This window comes from Sturnira hondurensis, unplaced genomic scaffold (assembly GCF_014824575.4).
Source record: "Sturnira hondurensis isolate 20B ecotype Veracruz unplaced genomic scaffold, ASM1482457v3 Scaffold0006693, whole genome shotgun sequence".
Lineage (NCBI taxonomy): Eukaryota > Metazoa > Chordata > Mammalia > Chiroptera > Phyllostomidae > Sturnira > Sturnira hondurensis.
The window spans coordinates 163,751-180,312 of NW_028079324.1; the positions used below are offsets into that span (position 1 = coordinate 163,751).

The 16,562-nt window shown below is 40.8% G+C and overlaps 1 protein-coding gene across 1 annotated transcript in view; it reads right to left on the reverse strand.

The window, feature by feature from the left end:
- DMD (dystrophin) overlaps positions 1-16,562 on the reverse strand; it is a 1,607,686-nt gene that overhangs the window by 126,156 nt on the left and 1,464,968 nt on the right. Inside the window, exons 58-59 of the mRNA XM_037050278.1 lie at positions 9,008-9,128; positions 7,848-8,116 (exon numbers count right to left, since the gene is read on the reverse strand). Coding sequence (XP_036906173.1) covers positions 7,848-8,116; positions 9,008-9,128 — 390 coding nt within the window. The remainder of the gene's footprint in view (positions 1-7,847; positions 8,117-9,007; positions 9,129-16,562) is intronic.

Consider the following 16,562-nt stretch of genomic DNA (forward strand, 5'->3'; position numbering starts at 1 on the left):
GATTTTACCTGAGGTGTTCTCTTGCTTGGCTCTTTCTTCTCTATTGTTATGTTCCCGAACTCCCCTACAGGCTGCTCCTGAAAGCGGACTGTCTATAAATCACCCGGACCCCTCTTCATAGGGTCTGCTTCCGGGGAACTTGACCTGTAACACCGGTGGAGCCCTTAATTAAGTGAGGGCTGCACAGAAGCCTCAAAGGAGGCATGTTTAAAATTACAAAGAGCTCCAACTCATGGGCCTTTTGGGTCCCAAGGATCAGACGAAACTGCCAAAGGTGAATTTGAAATGGCAAGGATCTGCTCTTTGTGTGTGTGGACATAAAAGAAAGAAGGTGGTGGAAAGAGCTCAAGCCTGCGTGAATTGGGAAGTTTTTCACATCGTGCCTCTCACATTATGCGTTCAGACCCCCGGCGGAATGTCCTGGAGGCCGCATCTCACTTCACATGTTAGAGAAAAAGGTCTTCATATGAAAGCATGACAAATACACTATGAAGAAGGTCATAACACCGATGTGCCATTTAAAAAATAAAACACGGAATATCTGACAGACCTAGGCAGGCCTCGGAGGAATGGAAAATCACCAGGCGGGAAAACTGTACCGTGGGAAACTGTAGCCTGGGAAACTGCCTGCCCGGGACACTGCCTGCCGACCCTGCCCAGGACAAACAGATGCCTGGCTGAGACTGGGGTCTGGTTCGGCCTACCCAGCATAACAGGATGCAGATTTAACTTGAGCCTGACAAGATGTATCAAGAACAATGGTCAGTAGAAACCGCACCCAGCAACCGGCTCTAGCCAATCAGACTCTGACACCCCAGCCAGTTACCCTTCTCGAGGTTTTGCAGTTAAAAGCCCTGCAAGGGGAAGATTAACCAGGCTTCATCTCCTTGGCCATTTAAAGAACTGACCTCAAAGTTTGAGGAGCACTGCTTTTGGTAAAAGCAGTTGATAGAAAGATCCATGGTAAATGTTAACTACAACTAAAATATTATGCAAAACTTTAGTTTTCTTCAGTCCCCTTACAATGCAAGGGCTACAGGCAGATCTGTCCCCGGAACACCAGAAAACTGGTTTACCAATCGTTCAATGCCATCAGTTAACTTGGTTAATGTAAGGTTGTGTGAGGCCTAATTTGGTGCCAGCGGGAACTATGTCATTTGGAAGACTGTAATTACCAAGCATGACAGGGACATGGCAGAGGCCCACGCCTTGGGTTATCTGTTCTGAAATCATTCCTTCTTGTGCTCATGGAAAAAGAGGAATGTGACCACGGCCTGAAAACTTGTTACAAGTTTGGTTGATATCAAAGGAAAATAGAAATACATATTGGCCATGTACTTCCGATTTCTAGGGAATTTCAGTTACATAAGGGACTCATACATTTAGAGATGTTTCTAGTTAATAAGGTGCATGCACACACACACACACACACACACACACACAAGCTAATAAAAATTCTTGTTCCCTCAGAAGATGTCACTCATATAATTCCCAGTACAATTTTATTCATGAAAGAAATGAAACATTCACACTCTATAATGAGATCAGACTTCTTGGGTATAGGTTTTAACCTTATCATAAATGAATGAATGATTGAGATGTTAGATCTGTTCAGGCTGATAATATATTACCTATGTGGTTTTTTTGTTTTGTTTTGAATAGCCTTTTATTACCTAAGACTCTTCAGGAATAAGTAGTATTATAATTACTACCAGCCACAAACAAAGCTTCTGGAATAAATAAATGCTCAGTAAACATGATTGGCATATTAAAGGATCAATTTTGGACATGGTGGCTTTCAAACAGTAGGAAGAATGATATTCTTTGGAGAAGTTTTTGTTATCTAATTAAATACTTCTTTAGCAGAATAATGTCACATGAACTCACGAGTTGCATATTTTGATTAGCCACATCCTTCTAACTGTCCCGTGACCAGAAGGACAGATGTACACCTCTGACCTAACGCCATGACAATGGCAGCCGATTCCAGCTCCTTCTTTCATCGCAGTTCATCAAAGGAATACAGCAAAGTCCAAATTAAAATAAGTTCAATAAGAAAAAGTGCACGTTCCTTTTGCAACTGTTCGAAAGCTTTTTTTCCCTATCTTTAAGCAAAGTGCACTTAGTAATTACCTTATTTATGAAAGTAAAAGCAAAGGGATGATTCTCCTATTTAAGAAATGGCTTTAGGCTTTGAATGTGGAAGGCGCCTTGAAACAGGCAAAAAGGAAGGGTGTGGGATGTCATTAACTCATTTCCTCCCACCCACTGCTTGAAATTGTTTGCTTGGTTCCAATGTATACCACACTTACATAAGTTGTTTATGAAGAGCCAAATTAATAGTCTCTGCGATTGTTTTTGTTGGAATTTGGAGAGCTGACAAAGGAATTAGTAGAAAATGGCAATTCTACATGAATTAACTTTTAAGTCTCCCTAAGAGGCTGATGCAAAACTTAATAAGAGACTTATTAGGAGAAGTAGGGCAACTTAATTCAGATTGATTACAGACTTCGGTGAAGACAGCTGGGGTTCAAATGAAACTGAAAAAGAACGTATATGCACTTCAAAGTATGCTAAGCAGATGTCTGAAACAATTACTGCGCACTGTCTTTGCAGAAGTTTCAAAGGCAGGACGGGAATAGCAGGGTAAACGCAGGTTCTATTTGCCGAAGTTGAGGTGGGGGCCTTTAAAACAAACACAGCATTATCTAAAATCAGATGCCTTGGGGAAGGAGCGAGTTGCCATTGCTGTCCTCAGGAATTTGCTCTTCACTTTATAAACAAGAAAGAAAATGAGAGAGAGAGTACATGGGAACTCAGTAATAAGCTCTCCTGGCAACACAAACTTACAATTAATTTTACACTGAACAAATAATTTGCTCAGGAATGTTAAGATGACTAATTCCTATTTTAGTTGCTAAGCTCTATTAAAGCCAACAATGACCATTCTATTTTTAAAAAATAAATACCATTCTTTTAAAGTATATAAGCAAGACTTTTAGCAGAATATGCTTTCTCATTACCCAGGCATCCAGGGCCAAATCATAGGCATTTAAACATCAAAATGGCATGCTTTAGAAACTAGATAAAACCTTAGTTACTCCATGTGATGGGCATTACTTCTGTCTTGAATCCCGATTTATAAAAGGCTGCCTCTTTTCTGTTGCAATTTCTTCTTGATCCAAGGCTTATATAATACACATAGCATTTGTATATGAACAACAACAGAGCAATCTCCAACAGGAGTCTCCACAGAGCAATTCATTTCTGGCTAATGACAATGAACACTATGTTAGTAAGCTTTCCTCTTCTTACTACAGGCAGTGCAACTCATTATGGAGAAGTCAGCCCTTTATGCAGAGTTGAGAGAGCTTCCACATTTTGAATCATTCTCAGGGCTGCCCTGTTTGTGATGGCTCTGTCTAACCACACGTCTCCTATGTCTATAAGAAAGAATTACACACTTCCTTATATAAGTCCTAGGTACGAAAAGATTTAAGGCTGACTCAGATAAATAACACATGGGACAAAACGAATAAAATAATAATCGGATATCAGAATGAGGGCTAAGATAGCAGAAGCAGTGAGGGAAGACAGAGTTGTGTGTCTGATGACACAAAGTGGAGACGACATCCTAGTGTGTTACATCCCATTCCCTATTTTCTGTCAGGAGGAAACGTGCCTGGTTTTCTCAATGTCAGTTTCTGAGGTGGCATGCTTTGATCAATTTCTCAGACAGACCAAGCCACCCGGACTCAGGATGGTAGGACCGAAAAAATGAATTTGCCGGGTTTCTTCTTAGATCATTAGGTATAAACATTGAACATAAATAAGTCAGGACAGCACAGTGGCTTCATTGTAGTCTGTAGTCTACTACACACATCATCACATTATTCTCAGTGGTAATTCTAAAAAGGTCTAGTCAAAACATTTCATGGCAAGAACTTTAGGGAGAAACTCACAGAATCCCGGCCCTTGACATTTTCCAGGGAAGCATGTAGGTTAAAAGTCTGACAGAAAACATAAAATTCATAACCACATAGGTATAACAAATTTGCATATTCCAAGATGGCAGCCTGGGAGAGTTTCACTATGGTGGGTGGAAAACCTGTTTCCATTCAAGAGACCAACTAAAGGCAGTGACATATTCTTGGCTCAAGAATGACGTACCACTTTCTGTGTGAAGAAACTGTGGTAGGTTAGAACACAAAGAAAAATGGGAAAAACAACAACTGCAAATGATTTCACATAGGAATTATTCTTAAGAACGGAACCGTCATATGTAGACTTTAGGTTCGAAAGACAGTCTACCTTAACAAAACCTGCCTACATGCCACTGACAGACCTACACAGGGCACCTGGTGATTCAAGGAGCTATTCAGAGTCCTCATTAGTACAAGGAGAGTAACAATATTTGTGTAGCCACATTAGCATCGGTATCACTTCCAGCACAGTGAGAGATCATGATTCTGTCCTTAAAATCTCTGATGAGTAGTATAAATCAGATATTTTAAAAATAAAGAGGCATTTAAAATTTAAATTTTACTCCAGTGGTTCTTCCTCTGGAAGCTATATTTGGAAGGCGGAGATTCTCTCAGTCAATAATCACATTATAGTCCTTTCTCCCGATTTACTACACGTATACTGTCCTGAAGATGATTAGCTAGCAATAACGCCCTTTCCAGCGTCCAAGGACTTCGTTGTTGTTGTTCGATCCATTCTCTAACCCCTAAAGGCACGTTTGCTAATGGAAATGATATAACGCCAAATCCTGTAGAAGCACACATTCCACAGTTAGTTCTTTAACAAATGAGATCAGAATGAAGGTGGGTATTATGATAGAGTCACTAGGGGCGATGAAAATGAACTAAGATGGGTATATAAAATGTTCTCCTGGCCGAGTGCCTAGCTGTTAGTTTGCAGTTCCCTATAGTGTGGAACCTCCGAAGCCTTAAACTGCTGAGTAGAAAGACAGGAACGGTAGTTTTAAATATGCTTCCACTTCTTTTGCAATCTGTAACTTTTCAAATATGCATGAAATACTCATACAATACTGGTTTAGAAACCAAACAATCACATCTATTAGGACCAGTACCTAAATATTCTGAGAGGTATTATAACTTGAGTGTATGTATGTCTGAGAAAGATGGAAGTGCTCAGATTATATATGGTATATATAATATATAAAAGCTCTTTTTAAAGGAGTATTTAATGCACGCATGTTTTGTTATGACTAGAATCAGAATGAATGGGAGTCTCACCAATTAGGGTATAGCAAACAGATTTGGTCTTAGGATCAAGAGTAGGTAAGAGAGGGAAACAGAGAGGGAAACTGCAAATGGGGTGGGGTAAGGGCCAGCTGGTATTTCAGCTGCTCTACTTGAGTTGTTTTTTGTTATTAAATCATGCTGCATACATTCTCCATCTACACTCAATATCCTACAAATGATCATGCATGATAGGGCTAAAAATAAGTCTCAGATGTCTGCTCCAAAGCCTATGCATTCAACAAAATAGAAGGACAACAAAGTAGAAGGACAACCCACAGAACAGGAGAACTTATTCACTGATATATCTGATAAGAGGTTATATCCAAAAATTTATAAACAACTTATAAAACTCAACATGAAAACCACAAACAACCCAATTAAAAAATGGGCAAAGACCTGAATAGATACTTTTCCAAAGAGGACACAGAGAGGGTCCAGGGCCATGTGAAAAGATGCTCAATGTCACTAGTCATCAGAGAGATGCGAATTAAAACCACAATGAGATACTACTTCACGCCAGTCAGAATGGCCATCATGAACAAATCAACAAACAGCAAGTGTTGGAGGGAGTGTGGAGAAAGGGGAACCCTTTTGCATTGTTGATGGGAATGCCGACTGGTGCAGCCACTGTGGAAAGCAGTCGGGAGTTTCCTCAGAAAACTAAAAATGGATCCGCCTTTGGACCCAGTGATCCCACACCTGGGAATATATCCAAAGGAACCTAAAACACAAATTTGGAAGAACATGAGCATCCCTATGTTCATTGCAGCATTATTTACAATCTCTAAGACACGGAAGCAGCCTAAGTGCCCATCAGTAGATGATTAGATAAAACAACTATGGGACATTTACACAATAGAATACTACACGTTGGTAAAAAGAAGAAAATTTTACCCTTTGTGACAATATGGATGGACCTGGAGAACATGATGCTAAGTGAAATAAGCCAGGTGGAGAAAGATGAATACCACATGATTTCACTCAGACATGGAATCTAATGAACAAACTGAACTAACAAGCAAAATAGAGACAGACTCACAGAGAGCAGGATGACAGCTGGGTGGGAGGTTAGGGGGTGGAGGGACTGAGCAAAAAGGGAAAAGGCCTAATGGACATGGACAATGGTGTGGTGATTTCTGGGTGGAGGAGGGCCTATGGGGCCTAAAAGGTAATGGGGAAAATACAATAAAGATGAAATTAAAAAATAAACTAGTTACCAAGCATCAGCTGACTCTCCCACGTCTCGACCGAAAACAAAGAAACACGGAAGAAAGGGCAGATAAAAGGAGACAGCAGTAGTGAAATGGACAGACAGGAGTATGAATGAACTTGGTTTGGGCATGGCTGTCATTTTATTCTAATGCATATGGGTTCGGAGATCAGAAAAAGATCCAGACTAGAAATTCAGGTTTGTCGCCATGTATGACATTTCAAACTGGGAGCGGTCATACAATAACAAGAGAATGGAACTAAGGTTAGAAGTTAGGGCGCACCAACATGTGAAGGCTAGGTAGAGTTTCAGAAGTAAGGAAAATAAAGAAAGGAGAAAGGTGGACGGAGCAGCGCCATGAAAGGCAAGGGGGAAAAGTACTTCCAGATGGAGGGTGCTGGCAGGCAGGCCAAAGGCTGGCGGGTCTCACTCACTCTGAATTTGAATCAGGGAGAACGTTTCTTGGTTTGGACACTAAATGAGTCAATAGAATATGTCTCAAGTGTTAGTTTTGACAATGACACTCCTAAATGTATGTATTCTTTCTTTATACATATACTTATCGACTTTGTGCCACAGGGAATGCAACTTTGGTCTCATGACAGTATTCCCGACAACAGTATGGTGGTGACCAGAGGGGTCGTGGGGGTTGGGGGGAAGATGAAGAGGGTAAAGGGGGTCATCTATACCGCAACACAAAGGGACTAGACTTTGCGTGGTGGGCACACGATGGAGTATACAGATGTCCTATTATGAAGTTGTACACCTGAAATGTAATGTTATTAACCAATGTTACCCTAATAAGTTTAAATTGAAAAAGTATTCCAAAGATATAATGACATTTCCTAATATCTACAGTGGACTAGTACAACTCAAAATTATATTATACACATTGCCTCTTGAGGGAAGGGCAATGTTAATGGCCATAACAATACCATAAACTCACCCAAGCCACATAATGTAGTTAGCAAAAAGGGCAAAATCAAGCCTCCTGGAGCTTGCTGAAGTTTTGCATATTTTCCTACTCTGGTACTAAACACCACAATGAAAGCACACACCCCTATACACACCCCTTTATTACAAACACCTAAATTAATTTCCTAATAGCCAACTTGAAATAATTTTTTGCCCTAGAACTTTTTAATATCTCACATGATACTACTGCAGACTGATGATTTGATCCCTATGTTCTCTCAAACAATATCCCACATGCAGAAGGCCCACGCTGTGAAAGACAGACTGAGTTTTAGTGCCCAAGGGCCCTATTTTTAACTTTTTGAGAAGAAAATCCGGCAATGGAGCTCAGACTAGCACCTCTGTGGAGTCTCTCAAAAGGCCCTGAAGCAAAGTAAGACAGTGGATGGTACCTTGACTTTTTCGAGGTGATCCTGGAGAGTGTCGATGAGGAGATCCCCCACGGGCTGCCAAGAGCCCTTGATCACTTCCGCCTGACGCAGTTTGAGATCCAGCTCATCGGCGGCCTCCTGCAGTTCCTGGAGTCTTTCGAGGGCCTCATCGAGTTTTCTCTGCCAGTCTGCAGAGCGCAGGTTCAATTTTTCCCACTCACTGTTGACCTCCTCGGACTGCTTTCGTAGGAGTCGTGTGACATTTTGGGCTTTTTCTTCAGGAGGCAGCTCTAAATTGGTAATATGGCAAGGTTTGAGGCCACATTCATTTTTTTTTAGCATTTAAAAATTTTTTATTTGTTCATTCACTCATTCATATTTAGCGAGAGGGAAAGGGAAGGAGAAAGAGAGGGAGGAAAGACGGCAATATGCGAGAGATAAATCGATCAGTTGCCTCTTGCATGCTCCCAACTGGGGACCTGGCCTGCAACCCAGGCATGTGCCCGGCCTGGGAATTGAACCAGTGACCTTTTGGTTTGCAGGCCTGTGCTCAATCCACTGAACTACAGCAGCCAGGGCTCCCTCTTTCTTTCTTTTCTTTTTTTTTTAAACCATTGTTGAAAAGGTCATATGAAAAGAAAGAGAGACAGTACAGTTTAACAAGAGGCCAACCTACAGACTAATAGCTCTTTTGCACTTTGGCATAAATTTTGATATAACCCAACATATCCAAAGTCTGTCTTCCTGAGTGAATGTGGGATGTGTTCTACCTTCCCAGAATCAGATAATCCGAGATCCATTGAAGCTATTGAGGAGAAAGAGGTGAGGATGCACACCTCAAGCTCTCCTAGACTTCAGCCGGGCTCTGACATTGAAAATGATCTTGGGTCTTTGCAACAGTAGAATCCTTCCTTACAGATAATCTCTTCTGTTTATTATTTTCTGCGTCAATAGCTGATCACTAATCTCTCTTAATGCTTATTTACAAATGTGCAAACCGATTTATGCACGGTGGCTGATAATTCCTGATTCTTTTTCAACACGTATGTGTGATGTGAATCAATCCTATTTAACCTAGAAAGTATGAGAGCCACCCAGACCCTGACCGCCTGAATGGATGGGCTGCCCCATTGCGATGGATCCTTCTGTCAATATGTTATTACAGTCCCACATTCAATTACCTCTGGGCTCCTGGTAGAGCTTCTCTAGTCCTTCCAAAGGCTGCTCTGTCAGAAATATTCGTACAGTCTCGAGAGTGCTCATGATTACAGGTTCTTTCGTTTTCAATTCCCTCTTGAAGGCCTGTGAAATGAAGTGAAAAGAAATGCTTATTTGGCTTGTGACATTCATCTCAGAACTAATCCTGGGTACTTAGAGCTTGGTTATGAAATTCCCAGGTCAATTTCTGCAACCTTTATTTATAAACTGATAGTTAGAAAATGAGATAAAGCCTCCACGGATCTTCCTGTTAATCAGGAACCAACAGTGTTTGTAAACTATTCTAGAGAGACTCAGGAAGCTTTCAAGGTATATGAATGCCCTTTCATTAAGAAGGGGGGTGATTTATTTATATAACCTGACTGCCAAACTTAAAATCTAGAGCTCAAGTCACAAGATAGATATTGGAAAACCCTACCAGGGCTAATACAAACTTACACATATCCAAAAGAATTAATATCCAGAACATAATGCCAAGCCTGGGAGCTCTTTGGGAGAACTTAGTCTGCACTGAATATACAACCAGTCCAATTCGCAATCACCATTAATTTTGCCAGAGTATCTGACAATGGATAAAACAATATATTAACAGTAAACTAAGGAAAAAATACAATTCTTTTAAAAATGCCCATTGCGGCCTCGCTGGTGTAGCTCAGTGGATTGAGCACGGGCCTGTGAACCACACGATCGTGGTTCGATTCCCAGTCAGGGCACATGCCTGGGTTGCAGGCCAGTTCCCAGCAGGGGACTCACAAGAAGCAACCATATATTGATATTTCTCTCCTTCCCTTCCTCTCTAAAGACAAATAAATAAAATCTTCAAAAAATAAAAAAATAAAAATAAATGCCTATTGCATTACTCATCATGACTTCTTTGAGAATGGTTGAAATGTTTTGAGATATACCAGTGGTAGGAATTGTGGGCGCAATTTTCTACCAATGGGTAGACTTAGAATAGTTTTCTTGAGGTCGGCTAGGCTAGTTATCAACTTTCATCTCCGATAGGTGATTTTCCTCATTATAGGGGGTTAAAAGAAAATCAAAATGCATAGTTTCCCCTTTCAAGAAGTTTCTGGACCAAAAGAAGGGCAAAAACTCACACACTAGAAAAAGAGCGAAAACAATCAAATTCATATGCAATTGAGTGCTAAGGGTTGTGCAATATCGTGTGGGGCCAGGATATACTAACAGACGCCCTGAGATCATTGAAGATACTTATTGACCCAGATTTGGCAATATCAGAAGTGAAGATGTTCATGAAAGTAGGAAGTAGCACACAAATACTAATAGGTCAGTGTAAAAACTACAGTAATAATAACTGCCCTGATGTAAGGCTTCATTATTCATGTCTTGTAAAAGTTCTATCCTGTTTTAGTAGTGCTGCCTACTGAACTGAAGCCCTCTTCTGTTACAAGGAGAAAAATGATCAACTCCTTTAAAGAAGTACACTGCAGATATGTTATAGGAGTTCTCTAGAACTGTGTCATATAACACATTTACAAATAAAATCCTACTGGTGTTCACCATTGAAAGGAATTCTCACTCTGATTCTTTGCAGAATGATTCATCTTCCATAGCTATTTACAATTCAGTAGAGAGACACACGGTGTCTGACCCAAAATAATGAAATTCTATAAGCGGAATATTAGGATTCAGCCTGTGGACGGGGATGTCATTTCTATATAGCGGGGTATTCTTACACCCTTGGAATCATACAGAGCAGGTGGGTCATTTACTCTGCTGACAGGTAAGTCTGATTCTCCCTCTAATGTTTCATTTGAAACCTGTGTTTATGTGTGTGTGTGGGGGGGGGTATGTAAACAGTTCTTGTAGTCCTGAATTTTCTCACATATATAATTCTCCCAACTTCAAGAAAATTATGCAACTGACAGTGACATGACTAATTATAACATTAGGAACGGCTCCTTTTATTGAACTGCTATGTGTCAGTGGTTGTACTAGAGTGTAGAAATACTAAGTTGAATGCAAAATAGTCCCTCTCATTTAAGGATGTATAGTATTTATATGATGGAACAGTCAAACCCATAAGTGATTTCAATATAATGTGGAAGGTGCTATAGGCTTGCACTGTAGAGGAAGGGATATTGGGCAAGGCCTCCTAGAGAAGATAATATTCACAAAGAACTCTAAAGCATCGACGTGAGCTAGCCAGGGAAGAGCAGGTCAGAGGAAGAGAAAAAAAAAGAAAAAAACCATGCAGGTATGAAGACAGAGGAGCTATATATATCTCCTCAAGTCTATCTATCTCAAGTAGGCCAGTGTTCCTAGAACATAAAGTATAAGGACAGGACACGTCCAGAGATGAAGCAGGGTACTGTCATCTCACACTACATTAGACCTTTAAAGCCAGAATTGGAAGCTCAAGCTATGACCATATACGTCTTGCAAAGGAGCCTTGGTGCTGTGTTATAGGTCATCAGGAACCTTTGAGAGGATTTAAGCAGGGGAGTGGCATGAGAATGTGTATGTTTCAGATACATTTCCCTGATATTAATACAGAGTATGTATTTGAGAAAGGCAGAAAGGAAATCAGATAGACCAGTTAGGAGGCAACGGCAGGAATTCAGTGAGAGATTATGAAGCTCTGACTGAGGGCAATGGTACCAGGAAGAAAAAGACAGAGAGAGAGAGCAGGGAAGTATTTAGAAAGTAGAGATGTGAGTGAGAATTTGGTGCCTAAGTAGATACTGGAGATAACAGAGCGGAAGGACAAAGGATGACTCCTAGCTTCTAGGTTGATTAGAGAAGTGAGTGCTGAGTGCAGTGAAATGAAAGGTGGGAAAATAAACTCTCCTGGATTTCTCAGGACACCCATAAAAACTTCCAGCTTCCTGAGAACCTTCTCAGATCCTGGGAATTAGATCTGTCCATTTCTAGTCAATTTCTCTGATGCAAGAGGGCTGAATGATCATTGCCCAGAGTAGGTTCCTAGGTTGAGTTCCAAGTTGTCAGAAAGACTGGAATGGTTACCCCTCCAGGAATGTATTTTTTAAAATTTATTTATTTATTTTTAGAGAGATGGGAAAGAAAGGAGAAAGAGAGGGAGAGAAACATCAGTGTGGGTTGCTACTGGGGACCTGGCCCACTACCCAGGCCTGTGCCCTGACTGGGAATTGAACTGGCGACCCTTTGGTACACAGGCCAGCACTCAATCTAGTGAACCACAGCAGCTAGGGTTCTAGGAATGTATTTTTTTAAAAAGTCCAGACCTTGGAGATATTTCTAGGTTGTAAGACCTGAGACAGGTCTGGAGTAGTTGCAGTTAGGGAGGAGAGAAGAGATTTAAGAGTCCATCCCTAAGCTAATATCCATCGACTGCCTACCGTTATTCATATAGGCAAGAATGAAAATTATGTAAGTAGATAAAATTGCTCAGTCAGTAGAATGCGCTGAAGAGAAAATGCTGGAGAATATAAAAACTTAACAGGCAGATGGTGGAATTGGATCTCATGAAAGGCCCCCAAAGGAATGGGTAGTTTGAACGATTGGGGGAAACGAGGAGCATAGAGCTATCGAAGAGAGAGTGAGAGTTTGAATGGAAAAAAGGAACCAGGCGTGTGTGCTCATGGCACACAGGTAAAGGAACATCAGCACTGGAGAGCGTATGTGGGACTCGGGAAGAGCAATTTCAGCGGAGGGCAGTAGCCTCAGAAGTAGGCTTAGTTGGGCAGTGAGTGGGAAAAGAAGGAGTAGTTATTTCAAATAAAAACTATTTTGTGATATCTTTTTTTTTGAAAGCGCAGAGAAAGGTAGGGCAGGAAGAGGATCACAAGGTAAAGGGAAGGTATGTCCTTTTAAGGCGAGAAATGGTTTCAATATAGATCGAAAGATGGAAGCTAGGAGGGGGGCACCTAATGGTCCTGCTCCGCCAGGACGTTGGGCGGGACTTCGAATGCTGAAACCAGGACAGTGTCGGGCAGACCAGGACACCTGGTCACCACAAGCAGAGAGGGATACATACGCTAAAGACATAGACGGGAGAAAGGGGGAATAATTGTTGGAGCAAGGCCTGTAAAATAAGGAAATGGATCTTGAAGGTCCTGCCAAACTGGGTAAAAAAAAAAACAAAACAAAACAAAGCAACTGCAGCACTCTGTTTGGCGAGGCATTTCTATTGTTAAAACTGAACAGCAAATCATTCCAGGATAAGGACCCTCCGTCCATTGTGAGAGACCACTTGTTCGCCCCTCAGGCTGTTGCCAAGGGCTTAGCTCTACCACAGCTGCAGTTCATTTCTTAAAGATGAGTCACTGAGGATTAAAATGCGTCTCAGGAAAAGACAAAGGAAGTTCTGTCATTTGTACGAAGACATAAGTACCATTATTTTCACATCGTTGTCTGAAATGAAGAGAAGAAAGTAGATGGAAGAGAAGGTGAAGGGACTATATATTCAGAATTTGGGAAGATCTAGATAAAATACAAGGGCTAGAAACTGCTCCCTGCCAAAGGAGAAACAGGTCATTGAAGAAAAGGAGAGGAGAAAGAAGATGGTAATGCTTCGTATTGTGGGGACAAAACTATAAATCTTTCATCTTATTTTTTTATTTTTATTTTTTTTAAATCTGTCATTTTAAATAAATTGCATAAACGATCCTCTTCCATTTACTTATGTAACACATTTTGAGCCCGTACTATGTACTGGACACTGTTCTAGGCCATGGGCATCCGTGGGCCTTATAGTATCAAGTTGCAAAGAGACAGCCTTCTGTAGGCAAAACAACAATGGCCCAAATAAATACATTACATAAATATGTAAATAAGCAAACAACCACACATATCAACCAAACCATGAAGATTCTGCCTTAAAATAACGGAAAGTCAGTTTTCCAATATCTCACCAACTTACCATAAACTGCCTGTTTTAATAGGAAGTTCACTGCATTTTAAAAGGGAGGAAATGGAGACATTTTCAAACAAAACCAAGAACATTCAATGTCAAGAGCCTTGACTCCTCAATAATAAATGTCTTATCTTTCAAAGAAAGACTGCCTATCTGAATGACATTTGGGAAAATTACACTCATACACAATACTGATTTTTGTCTCATAGATTATGATTAGTGTTTTCAATCAGAGAAGTTGGTTCATTTATCTGCTGATGTAAAAAAGGTACCATATAGAGAGCCCTTCTCCCATGCACATACAAAATGCATCCTTATTCTATTTAGATGTCAATATTCAAACATTAAGTTATTTACTTCTTGAGTCTTTTGAATAGGTACAATTATTTTGAAACCCACCCCCTTCCTCTTTCCGAGACAGCCTGGGTCTGAAACAGTGATGTGGGAGAATTACAGGTCACCACACGGAAGACTTAGGGCACCTTCGTGAAAAGAAAATAATACGTTGCCATACAACTGAGCAAAAATTAGGCATACTAAACTGATATTTTTCCTTCAGCTTCTTAAGGTCCACAACGTAAATTTATACAAATCATATACTAGAGAATTACACTAGCAGTAAATCCCAAGGCAAGGTAAATCCATTGGTTCTGAAGGTTAAATTATCTGATGGATAGTTTTTATATCTGAAAAATACTAACCACCTGGTTGACTTGACTGCCGGTTGATGAACTCATTAAAAGATGTTTATTTTGTAATCTATTACATATAAGGTAGGGAAAATGTAGGGACCTATTTTTGTCCCTAAGAAGTCAACAGTTTGGGTGAGTATGTACATTCGGATAAAAGCATACTTGCAGACCACGAATGATTTACCAATGCAAAGTGAAGCGCAGATGCGTTAGGATTTATCTAAGGCCATCAGTTCATTCATCACTTAGGACAGAAATCTTTACATTCTTAAGCCACACTGAAAGTGAGTGATAGCAAAAAGTAAAAGTTCCCTGGATTGTAATAATTTGGAAGCCACGAAGGTAGAACATCCTAATGACCATGAAAGCGAACCAGAAACTTTAAAAACCTGGAAGTAATGGAGAAGAATCAAGACACTGAATATTTGAGCTGTTTTTCTGTCCCTTCTTCTTGTTGGGGAAAAAAGATGAAGTGAATGTTACCACACATAGCTAATAACACCACAAACAGGAGTAGCTTAGAGCCACGTGTACAGGGGAGATAAGGGGTGAGATGCTTCTTTGCTCAATGTACTTTGCAGAGGAGACAAGCAGATGAGACCTCAGAGCATGGGTACTGGCATCATAGAGAGCAGAGCCACGCCACTCTCCCCCCACAGAGAGGGAGTCCTGTTACTAGGGATGTGAGCGAAAGCCCTTGCTTTCCCACTGATCTCTTTCAAGGATGTACATACAGTTCCCATGGAGCTGAATTTTACCTGTCTTCCCCTTGGAGTGGCAAGGCTAGATTTCTGTTATTCGGACTGAAATCTGATGGAATGACCATGCGCTATTTCCATACCAGTTAGCAGAACTTGACTGAGCCATCCTAGGAGGTAGACTGAAGTGGTGAAAACAGCAAACACTACCGTGAGTGACAGAAGACCAAAAGTTCAAGTCCAGGTTGGGCCAAAACCTGGTTGTGCAATCTAGGACAGGTCATAGAGTCTCCCTGAGCCCTGATGTCCTCATTTGTAAAATGTGGGGATTTGTTAAACACTGTACTGAAATTCAGAAATCCGGTCCAAATAGTCTCTGATCAATACATTTAGATCAATTAGGTAGCCACAGGCCTGTGACAGGGTGGCAATTTGAGACTGTCCTAAACATCTTCATAGATGATAAAAACAATAGCCATGGTTTGGCCTGTAGTAGACACTCAGTTCATATTGTTAAATAAATAATAGAATGCCCAGCTGGAAAACCAGAGTGTGGTATATGGTGGCCAGGTTGGTTTTGATGTATAACATGCTTATAGAGGTAAGCCTGGCCTCATGAATAATTAAAGAAAAAAACTAATGCTATCAACGGGCAAAATGGGAATATTTTATTCTGGGCCTGTTCTTATGTTACAGATCCAGAGGCTGAGTGCGACCTTGGAGTGGTTGGGCGAATTTTCCTCCGGAGGGGGCCTTATTAGTTCTGCCTCCCTAATTCCAGCGATGTCTTCTCTAGAGAAGATGTTCATGTCCAAACATTCAGAAGTTCCATAGTTTGGACAGCCAGTGGCAGCTTTTCATCTAGTCTGCAGCATTAGCTAGACGACAGAACGCTAGACAGACGCAAAAATTTGAAGTGATCCAATATAATGGAAAAAATACAATAAAAATGAACCATTCCAAAAAAAACATAAAGTGGTCCCACAGTGCCATTCAGTCAACAAACGGTTACCGAATGAGCATAGGACAAGGGCGCTAAACAATCTGGTCACCATTTAATAGTGTTGCCATCCTATATTCTCACTCTAGTTTCCATAATATATTTACCTTGTCCGTGTGCCTCCTGGATTGCTTTTACTTCGTATTAGAAAGTTGCTGAGTACATCCTGCCCTAAGGGACAATCAGTGCCTAATTAATTAGGAGCCAAAATCTGGGAAAAGGGCAAGATCCAGAAATGTAGTGAACCAGAGGAGCAGGAATTGGGCC